The sequence below is a fragment of the Oxyura jamaicensis genome, chromosome 18, assembly GCF_011077185.1.
Source record: "Oxyura jamaicensis isolate SHBP4307 breed ruddy duck chromosome 18, BPBGC_Ojam_1.0, whole genome shotgun sequence".
NCBI classification, from domain to species: domain Eukaryota; kingdom Metazoa; phylum Chordata; class Aves; order Anseriformes; family Anatidae; genus Oxyura; species Oxyura jamaicensis.
The window spans coordinates 1,290,841-1,312,458 of record NC_048910.1 but is presented as its reverse complement, the minus strand read 5'-3'; the positions used below and the strand labels follow the sequence as shown (position 1 = coordinate 1,312,458).

The window sequence follows — 21,618 nt, the reverse complement described above, 5'->3', positions numbered from 1 at the left end:
ATGCCAAGACTCCACCAGTAAACTTACTAAACACTCTCTTGAGAACAGTTAAGGCTTTGCTACCACACCTGTGGGGAGACTGTGGAGGCCTTCACTGCTCAGACAGGAGGAGAAGTTTCCACTTCCAGTTCCTACCTGCTGTTTTCACGGCAGGGATTTCTCCTACCTGAAGCAGCTCTTTTTCCTTTTGCTATTAGTCCTGAGCACACAACTTTGCTCGGTTCTGCTAAATTTCATCCTATTTGGACTACTCCAGGCCTATAGTCTTCCCCAGTTGTCCTGTATCACATTTCAATATTTATAAATCAACATTTAACTTCTACAGCTTCGCTGATGCACTCCTTTGTAGCACCTACAGCCTTACTACAGCTCTCATTAATTAGAGCTGCTGCATTTCAGAGAATCACGGAACAAGGTTAGAAGAGACCTCTGGAGGTAATCTGGCCCAACCTTCCTGGCTCAAGGAGGGCCAGCTAGTTTTTTTCCTCTAAAACATCAGTAACCTTTGCAGTGCAAACTATCTGATAGGCCTGATCTATCTTCAGCAAATTCCTAATACAATTGCTACTATTACTTACACTTCTTACTTATTTTGCCCTCCAAAGTTTGTTTTGAAACTTTGCATATTACTGCATTAAGACCAGTCTGCTCCAGTAATTTCTCCCTGTTTTAGAAATATATGCTAAATAATCCGTTATTTTCTAGTCAGATGGCAGCCTCTGATTTGACAGATTCATTACAAAAGCTTGCAATGGATTCATAGTTTCTTCCATCACTGTTTAAATATTCTGGGATACAGATTATCCAGCCCTCTGAGTTGAACACATTATTCTCTTTGATCTGATTTTCCTCCTATTTTTAATAAATGTTGTTTTCAAGAAAAGTACGTTTGCGTGGGTGTTTTGAACAGCCAGCCCTCAAGGACACGAAGTCTTTTAACCCTGGAAGAGAGCTGTCACTGAGACTCCCTCAGCCAAAATATTCCAAGCAGGGACCAGAGAGTCACAGCAAGTGACTTGGGAAGATGCTGTTAGAGGAAAGGCCTGGGTCTGCATGCTGGGCCTGCTGGCAGTAGGGCTCATCTTCCACACAGCTGCACCACGGGAGATAAGAGATTGTTCAACTGTGTATCGGGTTTTGACACGAGGTGGAAAGATGTCAGCTGCAGAGGGCAGAGCCCTGCTGGACCTTGGTCTATCTCCTAGCAGTGGTACCTGGCTGCTGCCTACCTCCAAGGTCACAGAACTTGCCATAAGGACCAAACTGACAATTAGCTCTATCTCCCCTTTAAAACTGAATACTACCCCTCTTCCAATGCATGGTAGACTTTGGAGAGGAAGATTCTACCTGGTGTATGTGTAAAACTGTGCATGTAGCACCAAGCTGCTACAGGCCTGTGCTCCCCCACCATCCTTTCCTAGGATAATGCCCTACTTTCCCAACAGTCCAGCCCTAAAGACATAGGTGGGAAGGTAGGAAACATGAAAGAACCAAGGGACTGATGCCCATGAAGGATGCCCAAGAGATGACAACCCTCTGCCCAGAAGAGCCCCAGTGCTGCAGCAAGGAGACACCGCACATGGCAGCACAGTTTAGTTGGGATCCACACTGCGCATGGTGGTCACACTGCTGCAGCTTCCAGGCACCCCTCACATATTTCGGAGAAACTCAGGCAAGAGGACAGGCTGTAAACAAAAGCTCATTCCAACTGCCAGATCTCCTCCTGCTTGAATGTGCCTTGTGTGTGACGCCCAGGACTCCCAGGTCTCTGTACAATCTGATAGAGCTGCTCCATGTAAGCACATCCACCTCTCAGAAAAGTCCTGTGTGGATCTGCAGGAGGGGAAGTGCTTTTCTCTGCCCGAGCTGGCTATTCCCTTCCAAATGACACACCAGAAGCCTTTGTGAACGGAGTTGGTTTCCATCACCCGAACATTTGCGTGTAACTCCATCTCGCATCTTAAAAAGTAACAAAAAGAAGAGTTTCTTTTTCTTCGGGGTAAAAGAAAGATATAGCATTTGGAAACTCTTGAAAAGAAAACCTGTTTTCTCAGTAAATGACCTGCAAGAGTATCCCACAGCTTGTAACATGAGAGACCTGCATTTCTCACAACCTTATTAATAAGAATCCAAACACTATTTACATTACAAGAAACATTAAGGTGGTGGTCGAGGGGCAAGATACTAATATGCGCATTTATTCACATTTACTTGTTTCTTTTTTCCTGATGTTCTTCATGGATTTTCAGCATGCCAAAGCAGTGGGATTTCATGCTTGACAAAATCTGCTTTAAAAGCTTTTTGTTTTGTTTTGTTGTTTGTTTTTTTAATTTGTTTTTGTTTTTTTTGTCTCAGTTTCTTACCCATGGAGATGAAGACCATTTGAACTGCTGTTAACAGACTTTAGCAACTTAGCAAGAGACCAAACCTTTGCTGGCTACTGCCTGCTGGGCACTAGCAGAGAGCTATGGCCCAAGTGGAGGACAATAAAGCTGGCCAGAACGGTTCTGGTAGATTTTTCTTCAAAGATTATGTCAATTTGTCAAAACTGGAACTTATAGGCCAAGGGCTAGCTTTGGTTTCTGTACCTTTTTTTTTTTTTTTTTTTTTTTAAGATGTTCTGGAATGGTCACTCAGTCTGCACTGGAGTTATTTCTTGCACGTGATTTCCACTAATGGGAATTAAACACCTCTAGGAAGGGGTGAGTCAACAGATGTGCACCCTCCTCAGGTTCCCTTCTGCACCTCAGCTCTCCCACCCATACAGCCACAACTCTTGCCACACAGTCTGAATACAGACTTAAAAACTTAAAAGCTTCAGGATCAACTTTTTTCTGCTGCTTCTATCTTGTAATGATCAAACAACACGTTAACCAGGTAGGGTGTAGCTGTTTGACAGCCCCAAAGATCAGTTCTGTAGTGAAACTTGCTGCAGAGGGTCACCAGGTGAAAAAAGCCCCCATTTTACCTCTGTTACAGCCACCACCAAGTGTTCAGAAAGCTTCTCAGCTAAGACACTTTGTCCTTAAATCTTCTACTGAAGACTGACACAGTGTGGTTACAAAAAGGCTTGTCTAAAAGGCAGGTCCAAAATTCTTATGGCAATAAAAAGTCTTGAGAAAAATGTGATTTTGTGCAAAAATCTAAGTGAATAAGAAAAGTCTAAGACTTTCTTCAGTTTTTCAGGTGTAGTTTCATTGTTGTCCCATCTCCACAGCAAACTCCTTTCCACCAATTTTTATGAACACTTCAAATTGCATTTGACAGACAACATTGGAAGCTCAATGCCATGTTGTGGTTAGATGGTGTACCTGCCTAAGGTGAAAGTCCCAGATCAAAATCCTGTGTTCTTATTATGGCCAGAAAAATATGTTTCAAACCCCTACAAATCTATGAACTGTTTCTAAGGAGACATAGATGCTAAACCTGATATTAAATGGATTTCAGAGGAGCTCAAAGATCTTCCTTGATTCCTCCATGCCAACAAACAACTCTGAAAAGAGTAGCTGCTGGGCTTGTGCTGGGGTTCTTCTCTGTGCCCCTCAGGCAACATGCCCTATGTCCTCCTGCAGCAGTTGCACTTTTGCCATAGATAGTCTCCTATTCTGCAGTTGGACCATCTGTGTTTTTAGCAAATAGGACTTGATTCTCTCATCATCTGTGCCACCCAATACTGGTGGCACACCATGACGACAAGGGGCTGCAGCTCAGGGGAGGCAGGGGCAGTGCTGGTACTAGAGAATCAGGAAGCCTCACCGGTCAGGCCCTGCAGCAGGAGAACACTTCTTTCCATGAGAACAAATGACTGGTGCTTTCTGATGTTCTGCCTTGTCAAATGACTCATTCCTGAAAACCTCCAGTTTTAGGGTGAGCTGAAAAACTTTTTGCTTCCCAGGAGAAACACAGATGCTGCTTTCCTTAATTTGCCTCCTACGATGCTGGTTTCTTTTCAGTGGGTAACACTGTCCAGTCATTACAATTCAGAAAGAATCAGTCCCAAATCAGCAGCCCTTCCTGACATAAGAAAGTGATCCTGCTGCTGCAAAACAGTAACAACTTCCCAACTGCTTCAATGTCCCTTAACAACTGATTCACACAAACATAATTCCCTGACTCTGTATTACTCATAGTACTTGACTATCATTATTTCTTGTTCCAATCAAAGCCCGGTAATGAACTACATGTGTAAAAGCCATTTAGGTGACCATATCAAGTGTTTGTCTTCAAAAGCGTGTGTATAGGTTTATATGAGTAAGCAAGTTGAGTGGTTATCAGGGGACCTTTATTCCATGTTACCTGAACAGTTGATCAGTGGACAATAAAATTCAGAAGTGAACCTAACAGCTGTCTCCTCAACAGCAAATGGGAAGCCTGTATGTAGCTGTCCTGTGGGTGGCATACAGCCTCCAAACAATGAGTTTGATTAACATGGGTAAAATTACCCTGACTGCCCCTTGAGATCTGCTCTGTTCCACTCTCTTATTATTATTGTGATGATTTATAAATTCTGGGGCATTTTTGCATATTGAGTTGTCTGTGTCATTCCAGGTCCTGTGTAACTGATCTACAAACACTCCTGAAGCTGTCTGTAAGGTATCTGTCATCAAAAGCCTTGAAGGAAAGACCTTGTCAAATAAGGTCATATGGCAAATATTTGCTATGACCTATGACTGAAATGACAGGAGACTCCTTTGTGGGATTCCCATTCATTCCTGCTGTGATGAGTTTGGATACTGATTTATCAATATCTGGACTGATTAGCATTTCAGCCTCATAAAAAAAAAAAAAAAAAATTGTTCAACCTTGCAAAAAAGTTTGCCCAGAGGGCCATCTGATTTCAGATGGATTTCTGCTGACCACAAAAGAGTTGAGACCAACCCGCCCAATTTAGGGGATACCTACTTAGCACCTCAGGCTGCTCTTGTGAGAAACAAAGTTGTGTTTTTGCAGTAGAGAATTATTTTTCTTTATTCCAAGGTAGTTGTGTAGTCATAATAAGGAGAAATGCTAAGTAGATAAGTGGACAGTAGAAGGCCTCCCTGTTCGAAAATAAGGTAGAAGCTTGAGGAAAAGAGGATGAGCAATGTGAGAACAGTGAAAGAAAGATCACAAGTTCTCGAAACACAAGAAAGGAGAAATTAAAGGGTTAAAAAAAAAAAAATGTACATAGATGGTATAGAGGAGCATCGAGTAGCTTGTGAACCTGTAGTACTCAGCCAGTGAGGAAACAGGGGAGGTGATCAGGCATCAGGTAATCGGGAATAAAAGGTTATGGTTTGTTTACTAAAATGCACTCCTGATTGACAAGACATCCGCCGTTGCAATCACGAATAAAATAGCTTCACAGAAGATCCTGTCTGAAGAAAATTATTTGAGATTTTTCTCACACTCTCCCTTCCTTTTTCCTCATTTTACATAAAGATCAAAGCCTTGGAAAGAAATGGGGACATGAAGTGAAATACAGTGGCACAGTCTGGAGTGGAGCAGCTTGGCCCTTCTTTGTGACAGGTAAGATCCACTGCCCTGTTGTCCACATGCCTAACCAACACACCAAAGGCAGAAACTGGAGAGAAATGGCACTGCCCGCCTCAAACTGCCACTTGATGTTCCCAAGTCTGTCCTGAGAGTGAACCAACGCACAACACCCATCTCCTCATGGGGCCCTGCCTGGATTGCTCAGAAGGTTGGTGACTATGAGAACACAAAGAGCTCTGATCTCTGTTTTGAATCAGTCTTGTCTGCATTGCTTTCTGCTAAACCAATCACAATATTGTACTAGGATGCCTGTGTGTATGAAGTTTTATCAGTTTTGTGACCACACCAGAGAAAATCCCAGGTGACTGACTGACCCCAGCAAGACCCAGCGCTGGCATCCAGCAGCCTGTCCTTGCTGCCACTGCCGTGTCCCCTGAGTTTGCCTCATGGAGTTTGCTTCAAAACCTGCCAGCAGCCAGCTGCATTAAACTCCTCTGTCAGCTCCCAGGGGAGCCTGTCTGCTCTGTGCCACTGCAGATAGTCACACTTGGCAGGTGTTGCTGGAAAGCCAGTTAGCTCGACCATCAAAATCCTTCTTTCATACAAATCTCATTTCTGCAGCTCTTCTGATTTAACATTCAGTGTCCACCTTTTACTGATTTCTCTGCCTACCAGAGATGTGAATGGGTGAAACAAAAACATGGAGGCCCACGCTACTCATCTGGTAGCACTGAATCAACAGACATGGACACTGACGTTAAAAGAGATCCTATACAGCAACTACTCCCCATTAGAGGGGAAAAAATAAAAAAGAAAAAGAAAAACGTTCACTTTGCAGTACTGAATGGAAGACATTTTATAAAGCTGCTTAGTTTCACCACCATCTCAAAGGCAGAGGCTAGCATTGCAGCTGTCTATGTTAAAAGCTCTGGAAAAGCTCAGAATTGTCTACCTTGGAGGAAGCTTGCAGCAAGAGCATGAAGAAAGATCAAAATATCAGTGGCGTTTAATTTAAATCCAAAATCAGGCCCGTAGGCTCGGATCAGGACTCCAAGCTTTGTTTTAACCTAAACCTTATACAAACAGTTCAATTGTAATAAATGTTTATAAAATCCACATCAAGGAAATCAAAGGGATTCCCAAGACCTGCAAAGAAAACTGGCATCACTGACTGCATATTAGCAAACCAAAGCACTTGCAGAATAAGTGACTCCAGAGAGCACGTGGTGAAGACAGAACTCCCCTCGCACCCTAGAAGACTTGGCAACATTTTGCTGAGTTCTGAAGACAGCTTTAAGCATCTACCTCTTTTGGGATGCATAAAGGCAACAGCTCCACTGCAGATAGCCTCTGCCTTTCCTGCAGCAGGGCACACATTCTTTTTGCTCATTTAAATACATAGTAGGTTTTGAATGGTCAAAAGAGAACCCATCTAACAGCTCTCAGGAACAGCTCTTAATGTATTTGTGGAGAAAATAAAACCACAGTCAAGTGTAGCACAACCTTCTCTCAGAGGACTCCCTGCAACTACACACTCCATAGAGGGCTCAAGAGCAAGAGAACCAAGATGACAAAGTCTGATAAAAAACAATATATAACAGCAAGAAACAGGTGGAAACTGGCAGTTTTGAACATGCAGATAATGCCTTGTCCCATCTCCTACCAGAAAGGAATGATAGCCTGCCCTTGTTAATTTCATCAGTGCCAGGGAACCCGGGAGGATGGCAGAGCTGTTTCCAAAGATACCGTACCTGAAGGATGACCCAGTGACCCTCCTTTGCAGCCAGATCTAGAGCTTGTTCAGCAACTACCTCTTGACCTTGTCCAAGGGAGACATTGTGGAAATTCCTGTTGTTAAATGTATAACCAAGTTTTTTCCCTAAAAAAAAAAAAAAAGGCAATGTTCAGCACTTTTTAACCGGAATGGCATACAGCACAGCCGAGCTCAGGCAGCAGCAGCCTGGCTGAGTTCAGCCTTATCAAAAACCCTCACAGAAGAGCTATCACACTTCTTACAAGAGTTATCTTGTCTCTCACATACTCCTTACCAAAGCACTGAAAACAGCAGTGGCTTCTTCCAAACTACTTTTAATTACAGAGCAGCATCAACACAAAGGTACATTATTACAAAGTGCCTCTTGTTTAAAGAACACTATTCCCCTGCAACCTTGTATAAAACATATTTTACAGTGGTAGAAGTTAAAATCATTTCCTGCTGATTAAATAGTCTTTGAACAAGATATCGTTCAGTGGGGAAACGTGCCACGTGAATGCATGTTCAAACCAGCAGTGAGGTTAGGAACCCTTTTGGTTTTGAGCAGGCGGCAGAAACAAAATCTGTGTGAGAGTCTTGTGACCTAGACCAAGGCCCCCAGGTTTCTCAGATTTAGGAATCAGCCACCCTTCTGTTTTCATCTTGGATTTTGGCTGTGTGGAGATGCCACCAGTTGTGTTGTACCTCTATGCTTGTAGGAAGGCACATGGCTGATGGGCTGCAGCAGAGCCCATCAGAAAGGGCGCTCCAGGACCTGCAGGACCACTGCAGACCACCTCATGCACCGGGGCCCACACAGTGCATGGTGGGAACCCCAGAGACCGTAACTTTTAATATGCTGCTCTGTAGGAAGGATTGCAGCTATTTAGCGTTTCTTCATTTTGTCCCTGATGCTCCTCTGGGCTCCTCCTTTGGAGGATGAGCATTGCGTTGTGCTCCCGCAGGAAAGCAACCCCACAACCGTCCACGCTGGCACCGCGCAGTGTGGCAGGATGCATTCAGCACAGCCAGGGAGCCCCCACGTGCTGATCTCTTGGCATTGCCTACACATATCTCTACAGGCAGACAGCATACGCATCCTTAATTCCTGCTGAAAGCAGATAAGTATTATAGTAAAACAAGGAAAAGATTTCTCTAACAAGACTGAGGATGCAGCTCTTGGTACAAGATAGGAAACAGATGGTGATATATAAACATCCAAACCCTTCCAGTTGCTCAGGTTTTCTGCTTAGCCTTACTACAGAAAAACCCCTAGGACACAGCATTACCCATATTTGACAACTTCCAGTTTTCTTTCTCACCATCTCTGGTTGCTACGAACTTTGAGAGCTGCTGATCCACTCCTCACAGAGTAACTCTGCCCTCAGGACTCATCCTCTCAAGAAGGGTCGGGGCAAATTTACAGAAGGTAGGTACTGCCCTAAAGCAGGTGGTTAATAATGTAAATAAAACACAGTTGTTTTTTCCCCATCATGGATGGGAATGGGCTGCAGAGGGACACACAGTGAGCCTTCACTGGCTGCCTCACAAAAGACGTTGCCAGACTTCCTCCTTGCTGGAGGGGAGAGGAGAGGACACAGTGCAGGTAGGCTGTCCTCAGCAGGGACACGAGAAGCTTTCCGTGACCAACAGTGTTTGCTTCAGGGTCCTCCCCATATTGCAAAGGAAAGGCCCCATGAGAGGGCAGCATCTGGAAAAAGTCACCTTCCATTCAAAAGACTTATCAAGCCAGACATGCACTTTAATAAAACTTAATGAAGGACAGAGAAAATACTGAATAATGAATCTGGACCAAACCCCAGTGAGGCAGACTTGAAGGCTAGTGTAGCTGCACTGAAGCAATGGTTTCAGTTTGTCTATTTTTTTCACTTACACTTGCTGTAATTTTTCTAGCTGACTAACCCCAGGTGCTCAACTACATGTATCTTTACAATTCTGATTAAATCACTCGTGGCTGGATTTTAGTGCTCGATCTCCCGTACAAGAAAATATCACAGGAGAGACCGGATCACCAATGTGGCTCCAATGGGAAGCCAGGCACAAGACAACACCTTCCTCATGGGGTCCCCTTCAATTCACAGTAATGAGACCCGATATCAGGGCAGAAAGACACCAAATAAGAAAGAGACCAAATAAAGCCCAGGAGCTGCTTATGACCAAATACCACCATCTGGCCTGGGACTGACTTGCAAATTATTTGGGAGGACCCAGAATGTGCATCACAGAGGAAAATGAACCCACAGCTCAGCCACCTCTCACCGGAATGATGGTTTAGTTCTGTGTTACTGGTGACTCTGCTGGGGCTGCCAGCCCTGCTGAGGTTTAGTCTAGAGACCTGCCTGCTAAATACTGGCCAATAGCTCTACTGATCGTCTGATATGTAATTCATACAGTTTAGATGTACGTTAGCACTGGGGCTTGACCACGAGCAATGGTCTTAGAGATGTGGGTATTGCATGACTGGAAAACGAGAAGGAGAAAAGACATCTGATGAGCACAGTGGCAACCTGGAGCAGCCCTAAAGCAATACCCAAGGGTATCTGGCCCTCTGCTCCAGAAGGATGGAGCTCCTCTGCTGCAACAGTCTCAGAAGAAGTGACTGCAGTGACCTCAATTTGGCAGTGGTCCATTGAGAATCTGACCCCATTTTCTGATGTACCGTGATTGCCATGTTCAGGCTGAAAACCATAATGCATCCACAGTGGAGCTGAGACCTGAAGCAAAATTCTGTATGTTGGTAGCTTCAGAGCACAGGCACTGACGTGGTGTTCCACGGCAATCACTGGCATCTCAAACAACGCAACTCAGAGATGCCACTTTGGATATGAAGCCAGTTGACAGCACTACATCATAACATCCACACCAAAAACAACTCAGGAAGGATGGGATTAAAAACTGGAAACTCTGCCACTAACCAGCAGAACGTTACAGGGAGCTGTTGCTTATTTTTAGCTATCTGACAGCGTATTAGATATCTCTGATGTAAATTATAGGTTGTGTACCAACTCAGAGATCGTTGCTGTGTGAACCACACTGGGAATCTCAGCATTGCAGGAAAGAGACAAGTTTAAATTAAACTTTAGATGAAAACCCAGAATTCTTTATTAAAAAAAAAAAAAAAAAAAAAAGGAAAGAAACAATCGCATCGTCTCACAATTATGTTTTTACCAGATTACTCCAATATCTACAAACAGATGAGAAAAAAATAAAAATAATAGAATGTCATGCCAAGATAATTATGGAAATTAAACACAATTCTGTGCTATGCTCGCAGACATGATTTATTTACCTTGTTTCTCCACATCCTTCAGTGGGTCAACTCCTGGAGACAGGATAAAAAACATTGGGGTTGCAGGTCCTGATTCCTCAAAGGATGTTGCAAAATCCAGGGATCTCCCTACCACATATTTACTGCCAAGCTTTTCTTCTACAAAATCTCTGCCAGAAAGAAAAAGAAATTTTGCTAGTCTACAATTGTTCAGGAAAGAAAGATTCCCTTGCAAATAATTAATTCATTTTAATTTTGCTGATTCAAACGAATGAGAAACTTCATGAAAAATAATGGGTACAAAATAATTTGAGAGAGGGTTTTGCAGAGTGGGCTCTGGGACCTCTCACTATCAACATTTGGTACTTTTAACAGGTGTAAAATGACACATGGCAGAGAAGTATCTGACAAATGACAAAATGAGAAGGACAAACAGTGGGACCTACCCACCCAGCACTGTATGTAGAAGTTCAATACAGTTCAATACTGGCTTGGTTCTGACATAGGTATCACAGGGGAGAAGAAATAGTTCAGTTAATGTATAGGAAACTGAAACATACTTTGCAATCCATACAGTATTTGAGAGGAAACAGCATTACTTCAGATGTATCACCAAAAGCCACAAAAAGTCTGGGTGATTTAGAGAATTACTTTGTTCTGGAAAGATAAAAGGGAAGAGCTCTAAGAATATCCAGTGCATGCAGCTTAGCCTCTGCACAAGAGTCGCAAGGAAGAATACAACTGAGCAAACGGGAGCTGCCTGAACAGTAGGCAGCGTATTGAGAACGTTCAGGGTGAATTTCCCTGGGGTGAGCTTACCAAAAATCACTGCTTTATAAAAAGATGACACAGTGAATATCGATTCAAAGGAAGAGGCATTATATTCAAACCCCAGGAAGGAGCAGTTGCTTTTATAGCAAAGGTGCATGACTAAGGCCTTTTGAAAACCTCGGTAACAGAGGAACAAAAACATTGACCAGTTTTCAACTGGGGGATGATACCAGAATAAGGCAGCCAAATTCTTTCTAAGAGACCTGAGAGACTCCTTCAAGGACTAGTGAAAGGCAGTTGGAATAGAAATGCCAAAGGGATTGCAAAAGAAAGAAATTCCAATTTGTTTGGTACCTCTTAAAAGTAGATTTCTCTGGTTTGGGCACAGATTTGCTAAAGAGCTGCTGGAGAGCTTCAGTCCACAAAAATCTAATGAAGTCCATGAGATACAAAATCACAACATTCTTGTTCTACATCAGGCCTTGGCTCCATGAAAGCCTTGATGTCTTTCAGACAATGTATTCATAGGGGTGGTCCACAGTATAAGCAGTAGGACTTGTGAAATGGTACCAGAAGAAAAGAACAAGTGTCCTGTTTAACCATGTGAGTGGCTTGCAGCTTCTCTGCATTATATGAAGTCATGGCTGACAGAGAACCTTTAGCTGAGGAGTCCATATAAGTCCATAACTGTGGCAGAAGGTGCCAGTTGCCAGAGTCCATAGTCATACAGCATTGTTTCAAAGGTCCATCCCTCAGGGCAGGACTTGAAGAGAGCTAACTGACCTCTTCAGGGACCTAATTGGAGGAATCCCTTGGGCCAGGGCCCTAGAGGGAATAGGGGTCCAGGAGAGTTGGCTAACATTCAAGCACCACTTCCTCCAAGCCCAGGATTGGTGCATCCCTACAAGAAAGAAGTCGAGCCAGGGGTGCAGGAGACCTGCATGGATGGGCAAGGAGCTCTTGGGAAAACTTAAACAGAAGAAAAAAGCGTACATGATGTGGAAGAAGAGACAGGCTCCTTGGATGGAATATAGGAACACTGTCAGAGAATGCAGGGATGCAATGAGGAAGGCCAAGGCCCAGTTACAATTAAATTTAGCAAGAGACATCAAGGATAAAAAGAAGGGCTTCTTCAAAAAATCAGCAGCAAAAAGAAGACTAAGAAAAATATGGGTGCACTGCTAAATGAGGTGGGTGCCTCCATGACAGCAGATACAGAAAAGGCAGAGTCACCGAATGCCTTCTTTGCTTCGGTCTTCACTGCTAAGGCTAGCCCCCATGTACTACCAAGCCTGGAAACAAGAGAAAACCTGAAGAGAGGAAGACTTTCCCCTGGTTGAGGAGGTTAGAGGTTATTTGGGCAAGCTAGACACCCACAGATCTATGGGCCCCAATGGGATGCACCTTGGGGTGCTGAGGGAACTGGTGAGCCTCTCTCTATCATCTTTAAAAGGTCTTGGAGAACAGAAGAGGTGCCTGAGGACTGGAAGAAAGCCAACATTAATCCAGTCTTCAAGAAGGAGGACCCAGGCAACTGCAGGCGAGTCAGCCTTACCTCTATTCCTGGAAAGGTGATGGAGCAGCTCATTCTTGAGGCCAGCTCTAAGCATGTGGAGGAAAAGAAGGTGATCAGGAGCAGTCAACACAGATACATCAAGGGGAAGTCATGTTTAACCAACCTGATAGTCATCTGCAATGAGATGATTCGCTGGATGGATGAGGGGAGAACAGTTGATGTTGTCTACCTTGACTTCAGCAAGGCTTTCAACACTGTCTCCCATAACATCCTGCTGGGCAAGCCCCAGAAATGTGGGATCCATGAGTGGACAGTGGGCTGGACTGAGAACTGGATGGGTGGCAGAGCTCAGAGTGTTGTGGTAACAGTGCCAAATCTAGGTTGAGGCCAGTGGCTATTGGTGCCCCCCAGAGGTCAGTACTGGGTCCAGTGTTGTTGGACTTATCGACCACCTGGATGAAGGGACAGAGTGCACTCTCCGCAAGTTTGCAGATGACACAAAGCTGGGAGGAGTGGCTTACACACCAGAGGCCTGTGTGGCTGTTCAGAGCGACCTGGACAGGGTGGAGATTTGGGCAGAAAGGAACCTCATGAGGTTCACGACGGGCAGGTACACAGGATCCTGCACCTGGGGGGGAACAACCCCAAGCACTAGTACAGGCTGGAGGCTGACCTGCTGGAGAGCAGCTCTGAGGAGAGGAACCTGAGGGGTAGTAGTGGACAGCAAGTTAACCATGAGACAGCAGTGTGCACTTGCGGCCAAGAAGGCCAATGGGATCCTAGCCTGCATTAGGAGGAGTGTGGAAAGCAGGTCGAGAGAGGTGATCCTCCCCTCTACTCAGCCCTGGTGAGGCCACACCTGGAATACCGTGTGCAGTTCTGGGCTCCCCAGTACAAGAGGTATGCAGAACATCTAGAGAGTACAGTGAAGAGCCACGAAGATGATTCAGGGATTGGAGCATCTGTCCTATAGGTGAGCTGCGCCTGTTTAGCCTAGAGAAGAGATTGAGAGGGGATCTCATGAGCCTCTATAAATACCTGAGGGGACAACATAAAGAGGCTGGGGCCAAACTCTTCTCAGTGGTGGCCAGTGATAGGACAAAGGGTAACGGGTATAAATTGAACCACAGGAGGTTTCATCACCATATGCGGGATAACTTCTTTATGGTTTGGGTGACAGAGCACTGGAACAGGCTGCCCAGAGAGGTTGTGGAGTCTCTTTTGGACATATTCAAAACCCACCTGGATGCCATCCTGCTCAATGTGTTCTAGGTGATCCTGCTTGAGCAGGGGGGTGATCTCTGGGGGTCCCTTCCAACCTCAACCATTCCGTGATTCTGTGAAATTACACCCTGCCAGCTGCTGGACTGATCTAACCTCATTGCGCATGTGGAAGCATGGTAGCACAAGGTGTTGCAACAAGCCCCTTGCTGATGTTCTTCAGTAAGACTGAAGCGTGAAATAGGTCTTTACACTTGGAATTTCTTCTTGAGAAAGTTAAGGTTCTTGGTGATGGACAGTAGAGCACTGACCTCACCTATGCTCTGCAGAGTGAGTCAGGATAAGAGTGGTTTCTCCTGATGGCTCCTTAAACCTAGAGAATAAAACACCCTATGCTAATATCCCCAGTGACCTGCTATGCAGAGTGACTGAAAAATATAACTTTCAAGGCAGGTAAATGCAAGGTGTAGGGAGGATGGTAACCATCTCATTTTAGATACCAAAGAGCTTTCTAGACCATCTGCATGATGCTGGTACATATGACATGAGACACAAGAGGTCTTACATCTTTCTGAACAGTAGTTGGCGATGAAGTAGGGATATTCTAGGGTATCTAAAATGACCCTATTCACCTATGTTTAGGCTACTGAATTCTTCCTTCACTCCTTAACAGCATTTAAGCTCTTGTCAAGCACCTATCTCAGAGAGACAGGAAGTTTACAACTATTCTTGTAGTGAAGTTCATTGATCATCAGTAAGGAATTTAATGCAAGTTGATTTACAGATATCCTAACCGATACAAAAAAGGAAAAGATCTGCAAGTTGCAAACTGCAAAACAACTAGTGGCATCCAATGACACTACAGAAGAAACTCTCAAAAACTCAGTGAATTTATTAAGACACATGACATTGAAGTGCTACTGGCTAAACCAAGAATGTCGACGCTGAAGTCCTCAGGGTGAGAGTATGCAGCTCCCCAGCACATTGCTTGAAGGGTTCCCCACTCTTTGAAGAGTCACAGACTCAATACAATTTTGAAGATGATTAGGAAAAAGGGATGCCAGATGACTATTAGCCTTCTGTGTGGTACCTATCAGGGATCCTGACTATTAAATTCAATACAAAGACCTCTTTTTTTCCTACATCAGATCACGAGATGTTACTGACTGACGTGAAAAGGACAGATGAATAGACGTGTGTTTTTTAGAGAGCTGAATCTCTTAGGAGATCCATATTCCTCGCTAATGGAACAATATCTGCTTTAGCAAGACTGCTGGCTGAAGAGAGGTCTGCGGAGTATGATACTTCTAAGGAGAAATCAGAAAGTCATTTTGACTGTCATTATTACCACTAATAATTTCACATTTGCTTTGGGGATATGAGGTTTGCTTGCCTAAACAAAAGCTTCTCCTAGGCCATCAGGGACTACTTTCTGACCATGTTGTATTTCAAGAAGAATTTTAGTCACAAAGTCTTGGGGAAGGCACTGTAAACTGTTAGTGTTTGAGAGAGTTTATGTTCTACCCTACTTCTATGTAAGAAATAAACAAAAAACCCACCCCATATTTAAAAGTTCTTGTGCAAACAGAAAAGCTTGACATAACTCTAAAAATATCCAGCCAAGCTTTAGAATGTGGATTCTCTTACCTTTTCACAAAAGAGAAGTAAACTTTATGTTCCAGTAATTTTTGAGCTATAAGAGTACCACTATATTGACTGAAAGAAATGAATGAAACTTGCTGAAACAAAATATGCACTTAAAAGCTCAGAAAGACAAAAGCTTATTCTACTCAAGGTAAATAACAAAAGGAAAAACAATGTTTTCAGCTGAGAGAACACATGGAGAGTCCAGCCCCAGAAGAGTAACTAATGAAAAAGAAGATGGTTTAGAATGGTATAATTATGATAAATTATAGCATTTGATTGAATAAAATATAATAACATTGACCATAATGAGACTTCACTCGAAGTCTTGACTGCATTTTTCTGTGCGTTTTAAAGCCCAAACAGAAATGTAGCTCATGCATTGAGTAATACAATCTGCTACATGCACCTGTATATGCACACATGCCAGATGGTGGAGCAATATAAACTATCTGAGAGGCAGTGGCATAAGAGGCATTGTAGAAATGTCAGATCATAGACTACCAGGACAGAGAAGGAGAAAACAAGTCCTAATGGAGTGAAAGACCTTTAGTTTCTCCTGGAACAAGCATATTGCTTTTGCATATGTTCACAAAGTTTAGACCCACCTAGTTACCTTTAATACATAATTTACACCTACAACTTTCAGAACTAGCATCACATAAATTTTGAATTTTATAGGGAAAAAAAAAAAAAAAAAAAAAAACTCTACGAGATTTCCCTATACTTCTGCACTTTATTCTTGCACCTAAGGAACAGCCATAAACAATCTAGTAACTAATATTGACCTTAACGAATTCTAGAAGCTGCATTGATTATAAGACTCTAGTGCATGTGTAATGCCTGTATGATGATGCTTGTTGCTGGCTTGGCATTTCTGCTCTTCACTCAGTGCTAGTTATACTGCTTCCCTCACCACTGGCAATATTAGATCTAGTTAGTTAGATCTCCTGAAGCAGGAAATTTCAATTAAATTAAGTGTTGACTCTGACTCTTGCAGAGTTCAGAGACAACTCATTCAACAAAGACCCCGTTATAGTAAACCATTTTGCAGAACTTATATTCCATAATAAATAAATCCAAACATATTCCTGAATTACTCCAGTTCCCTACATAACACTGACCTAATGTTGCCTGATAAGCAAGAGCATTACAGAGCCAGCGAAGAAGCGCCCCTACCTGACTGCGTAGGTCATGCGGTCGGGTCGGATGGCTCTCATTATGCACAGGCGCTGCAGAGCTGACTTGTTCTTCCATTCCTGGGGAAACTTCTCCTTTTCAGGACACTCAGATTCAACAAACTTCTTCCACCGTTTTGCAGAACCCTCAATATCCCGATCCAGGTTTCTGAATTCTTCCATAGATGAGAGAGCCTGGAAAATTCAAGGAAGGTCTTCAGAAAAACAATCCTACATGTCCTTGAACTGTTTTTCTAACACTACTGGCTGCCCACGTTTTGCTCCATCAGAAAAGCCATAGCTGGAGCCTGGGAACCACAACCAGAACCCCACCAAGATCAGATTTTTTCCGTTCTCCTTTTCCTAGCTCTGTTGTCAGCACATTGTCACAGCAACAGATATTAACATGGGTGATTTGCAAGGCCACAGCAAGGGGTGACTGGGGACAGTTTCATACTTGTGGAAGGTACATGCTCTGAGGTTTTTTTTGCCACCTGCATCTTCTGAACTGAAACATGTCTCAAGGCTGCCCACAGAGTGTCAGCTCTAAAATCATGCTGCACCTAACACAGCTTCCCTGAGGCTCCCACCCACATCACTGCGAGGACCTTCCCCTGCCAATGAAGCCACAACTGCATCCAGGTCTTCTCCCCTGCAGCACAGGCACCGTGGCAGGGGAGTTTGGAAGGGACAACATGGGAAAATCTGGTGTCACCCACAATGCAGCTTTCCATAACCCGAAGTGAGAGGAAATCTGCTCTCCTTGCTTCAAAACCACAACTCAACAATCTCAGGTAGCCAGCACATGGTACTATGAGTTACCCCAGAAATGAGTGATTTGAATGTGGGCTGGAAACTGTGAGCCCACCTCTGACAGGAGAGCACACCGCTGGCATTCCCATGAGCTGCAAGTCTGCAAACAGTCTCCCTGCTGCTTCAACAGAGGGGATTGCACAGCAAAACCACGACTGATGGTAAAACCTGCCTTTGGGTCTGGGGTGCTGTCTGCATAGCTTGGTGCACACACTGTGACAAACCACAAAGCTGGGACTTCGCCATGCAGCTGAGGTGACCGTGGAGCCACAAATCTCATTAAACGAAAACTGTAAATCCAAGAATTATAGAATTATTTAGGTTGGAAAAGACCTCTAAGATATAGTCCAACCTTTAAATGGGCAGATGATTCCTTTGTACAGACATGTTTGTATAAACACACGTAAGCTACTGTGCCAGTGTAAGATCACTGAGTTTTTTACGTGCCAAAAACAAATACCAGCTTCTTCTTGGTGCTGCTACAGGCCTGTAGCATAAACAGGTCGATGAGGAACATCCGGAGGTGATGTACAGCTGAGCAATGAAGTGCCTAAATGATAATTACCACAAAAATGTAGCTAGACTTTTTTTTTAATGTTCCTGCCACTGTAAAGAAGTGGTGTCTATAAATATTACGCAGAAAAGTAAAGAATCCAAATTATCTTTCATACAAGTGGTAGCAAAACATATTGCACTACTTGTAAGGTTCCTTTGGATTTCAAGCAAAATTCTCGCTGAAACAAACATCTTCAGCACATTTTGCATAATCTGAAGCTGCAAGCAGTTGAACATGAAGAGGAAAAGACAAGTGGTGTATAAAAGACAGTGAATGAGCTATTTCCTATGGAAACAGAAGGACATGCTCAGAGCAAAGCAGAAGCTTCTTGATGGGCAGAGGTGTTCTGCACCATTAATGCTCCGGCTCACATCCCATACAGCTCTGCTACTGAAAGCAGCCGAGAAAGCACCTTGAAAAACGCTGGTGTCATACCTTGTTCAGATCAACTGAAAAAATACACACTTGCCAAAGGGCTTTGAAAGTCATGCAAATGCCCTGACAGAACTGCTGAGAGATTGCCTTGGATATGATGCTGTTGCGAATAAGGCAGCAGACACTGCAGGCCACTCTGCTGGAATGGAAGGAAAGCCACACTGTCCCTCTGGAAAGGCTTCCCAATGAGAGTAGGAGAGCAGGGTAAAACTTTGGTCTTTCTAACAGATTGAGTTTATTTATTATACTTCAACCTGGAGAGTGAACCAGGGAAAAAAGCATGTCAAAGGGGCTCCTTATAATGAATGAATTTGTGCTTTCAGCAGTGAGAACACCAGTAGATGATGGATAAAAAGAGGTCACAAGGCTGACCCCCATGGGTGCCACTGACACTGGACATTTGCTGAATATTACACTCCTAGCATAACAGATGGAATGGTTGGAAAAATCCTGAGGAGGTTTCCAGTCTAACCTTGTGCTGGGACTAGGTCAGCCATGGTACCAAAATGCTGAACTCTAAAATGGAGCCTCCTCAGCCCCCCTGGGTGCTCTGTTGTAGAGCTGCACTACCCTCTTGGCAAAGATGATGTCAGATTTGAACCACCCTAGCTGCAATCTGTGACAGTTGAAACTTACTACATTCACTGCAACTAACAAGGAGAGCTTGGCTCAGTCATCCCACAGCTGTCCTACCAGGACCTGTAGGCTGCTATGATGCTGCTGCATGATTGTCTCTTCTTCAGACTATACAAGGCAAATCCAGGTCAAGTGCTCTAGGACCAGAGTCAGAGCTAGAGGCACAGATTTACTTGTAGTTATTTCTATACATGCTTCTGGAACAAATCAAGCCTTGCCCAAAGTCACATTTTTATCAAAAAGGTAACAGCAGAGCACATGTAATACCACTCAATAGCTGCAGAATGGACTGACTTCATCTCCACGCCAAACTGCCAGGGACGATGAGAACTTTGTGAAGAAGGGTGTGAGCAAAGTAGTGACTCAACAGATGTTGCTTCCAAGTGTGGATTATCTCCGATGTGGAGAAATTTCAGCAGCAGAAGCCATTGCTCTAAAATCAGAGCCACATCTTGCTTTCTGTGGAAACTGGAAACCAGTGTACAAAACATGAGAAACTGAAATTCATCAGAGCAACACCATGCATTCTGATCTGCCAAGTGTCTTGTCCTTGCAGTGATAAATATATTTGATGCGCCTCTCCTACCTGCACACAAAACAGTAGCAAATGCTGAATTCAGTGGATTCATCAGTGCAAGTGCTTATATAAAACATTTTAACATTGTTGACTTTTGAAGTGAGTTACTTAAAATATCACTTCAGAACTTTGGCTGCTGCTGCTGCTTCGAGAATTCTCTTAGTGATGTTAACAAGGGAGACTCTGAAAAACTGCTTTCTTCTTACAAAATGACAGATACGTAATCAGAGATGATAGTCTCTCTCTCTCCCTGAGCAACATGTTGCAGAATTAAGAAAGCTCTAATTGCAAGTATAAAGTCTCTATTATATAAATTAACACTAAAATTTTCATTAGTCAACAATTTTAATTGCATTTATTAAGACTGATGTTATTAATAAGATATGCTGCTATTTAAAAGCTGCAGCAGTGAAAGCTATCTCAATCAGTAATCTTTCTGTGAATATTAATTGCTTTTCAATACCTGCTGAGATATTTTCCAAGATTCTTAGACCAACAATAATTTATCACTGTTTCCAAGCAGCAGGAGGAAAAGCAGGAACATAGATAGGGACAGATCAACCTGTGTAGTAAGGCTATTTTTGTCAACATAATGAAGAATAAATTTGTCAATTAAAGTTGTCATGGAAATGGAGAGAGACAAAAAACATTGACCAAAATAAAATATGAACAAAAGGACTGGAGGGCTCTAGCTCCTGTCTGTGCAACCCACATTATAATAATCTCTGATGGCTAGAAACAGGAGGGTCTTGGGCTTATATCACAAAAGAAGACTTTGCCAGCAAAACAGGGCTTCTCACACTATGTCAAAGCACAGATCGTTGTTTTCTCTGAGTGACTTTTCATTCACTGAATCACAGACAATTTGCTTTATCACTTCAGTTTGCTTTGACAGTTTCTCCTCTAAGTCAGAACCAACTTTAAATTGGAGCTGAAATGTCAGCAGTTCCATGAAGTTCACAAACTCACAAATGCAAAGCCCTCTCTTTCTCCCCACACTTGTAAGGAACACAGTGAGTATCAGCCATCATCTTGGAGAAGGAAACCCTAGTTGCCACAGCACAACAGCTGCTGATGTGCTTACACACACTTCTTGAGAGAGTCAACCAGAGGCCAAAAGGGAAAGAGCCTGAAGACAAGGACATGACAATGTCTCGGAGGGACAAGGAGAGGGCCCAGGCAGATGGGCACAATGAGGAGATGAGGTACTCATCTCTCCCTCACTGCTCGCTGCCTCTAGAGGATGGGGTGAATCTCCAGTGGAAAGAACACCTTCAAAGGCCTAGTGTCATTGCTGCCACATGTAATTTATCTTCTACTGCCAGATACATGGCAACAAGCTTTTGTAAATATATTAGAGAAAGCACATATACTCTTATCACAAAAAGACAGTTATTCTAAGGACTCTACATAGTCAAAACTGGTCCCAAGTTCAGACATTGCTTCATAATATTTTAAATAATCTAAATCAAAAAGAGATTATCTCTCTGTTTTCTTCCCACTGGCACTAAAAGAAAACATTTTAAAGACTTTATATATATATATATATATATATATATATATACTATTTCCATAATTTAAAATATCCTACCCCAGCATCATCTAGCTCTGTTCCTAGCCAAAGCAGCTCTTCATTACCATGCTCAGCTCCACCATAACTTACATGGAATGTTAATACCATGCAAGTAAAACCAGTGCTGCCAGAGGGAGCACCTAACACTTATTTACAAGTTCCCCAGCAATCATGAGACTGG

General features: G+C 43.3%; 1 protein-coding gene across 2 annotated transcripts in view; it reads right to left on the bottom strand.

The window, feature by feature from the left end:
• The window catches only part of DNAH9 (dynein axonemal heavy chain 9), a 196,515-nt gene that overhangs the window by 33,907 nt on the left and 140,990 nt on the right, over positions 1-21,618 (bottom strand). For both annotated transcript variants that reach the window (XM_035342655.1, XM_035342656.1), the window contains 3 exons: positions 16,849-17,042; positions 10,539-10,687; positions 7,227-7,354 (listed from right to left, as the gene is read on the bottom strand). In XM_035342655.1, the coding sequence (XP_035198546.1) occupies positions 7,227-7,354; positions 10,539-10,687; positions 16,849-17,042 (471 nt within the window). The remainder of the gene's footprint in view (positions 1-7,226; positions 7,355-10,538; positions 10,688-16,848; positions 17,043-21,618) is intronic.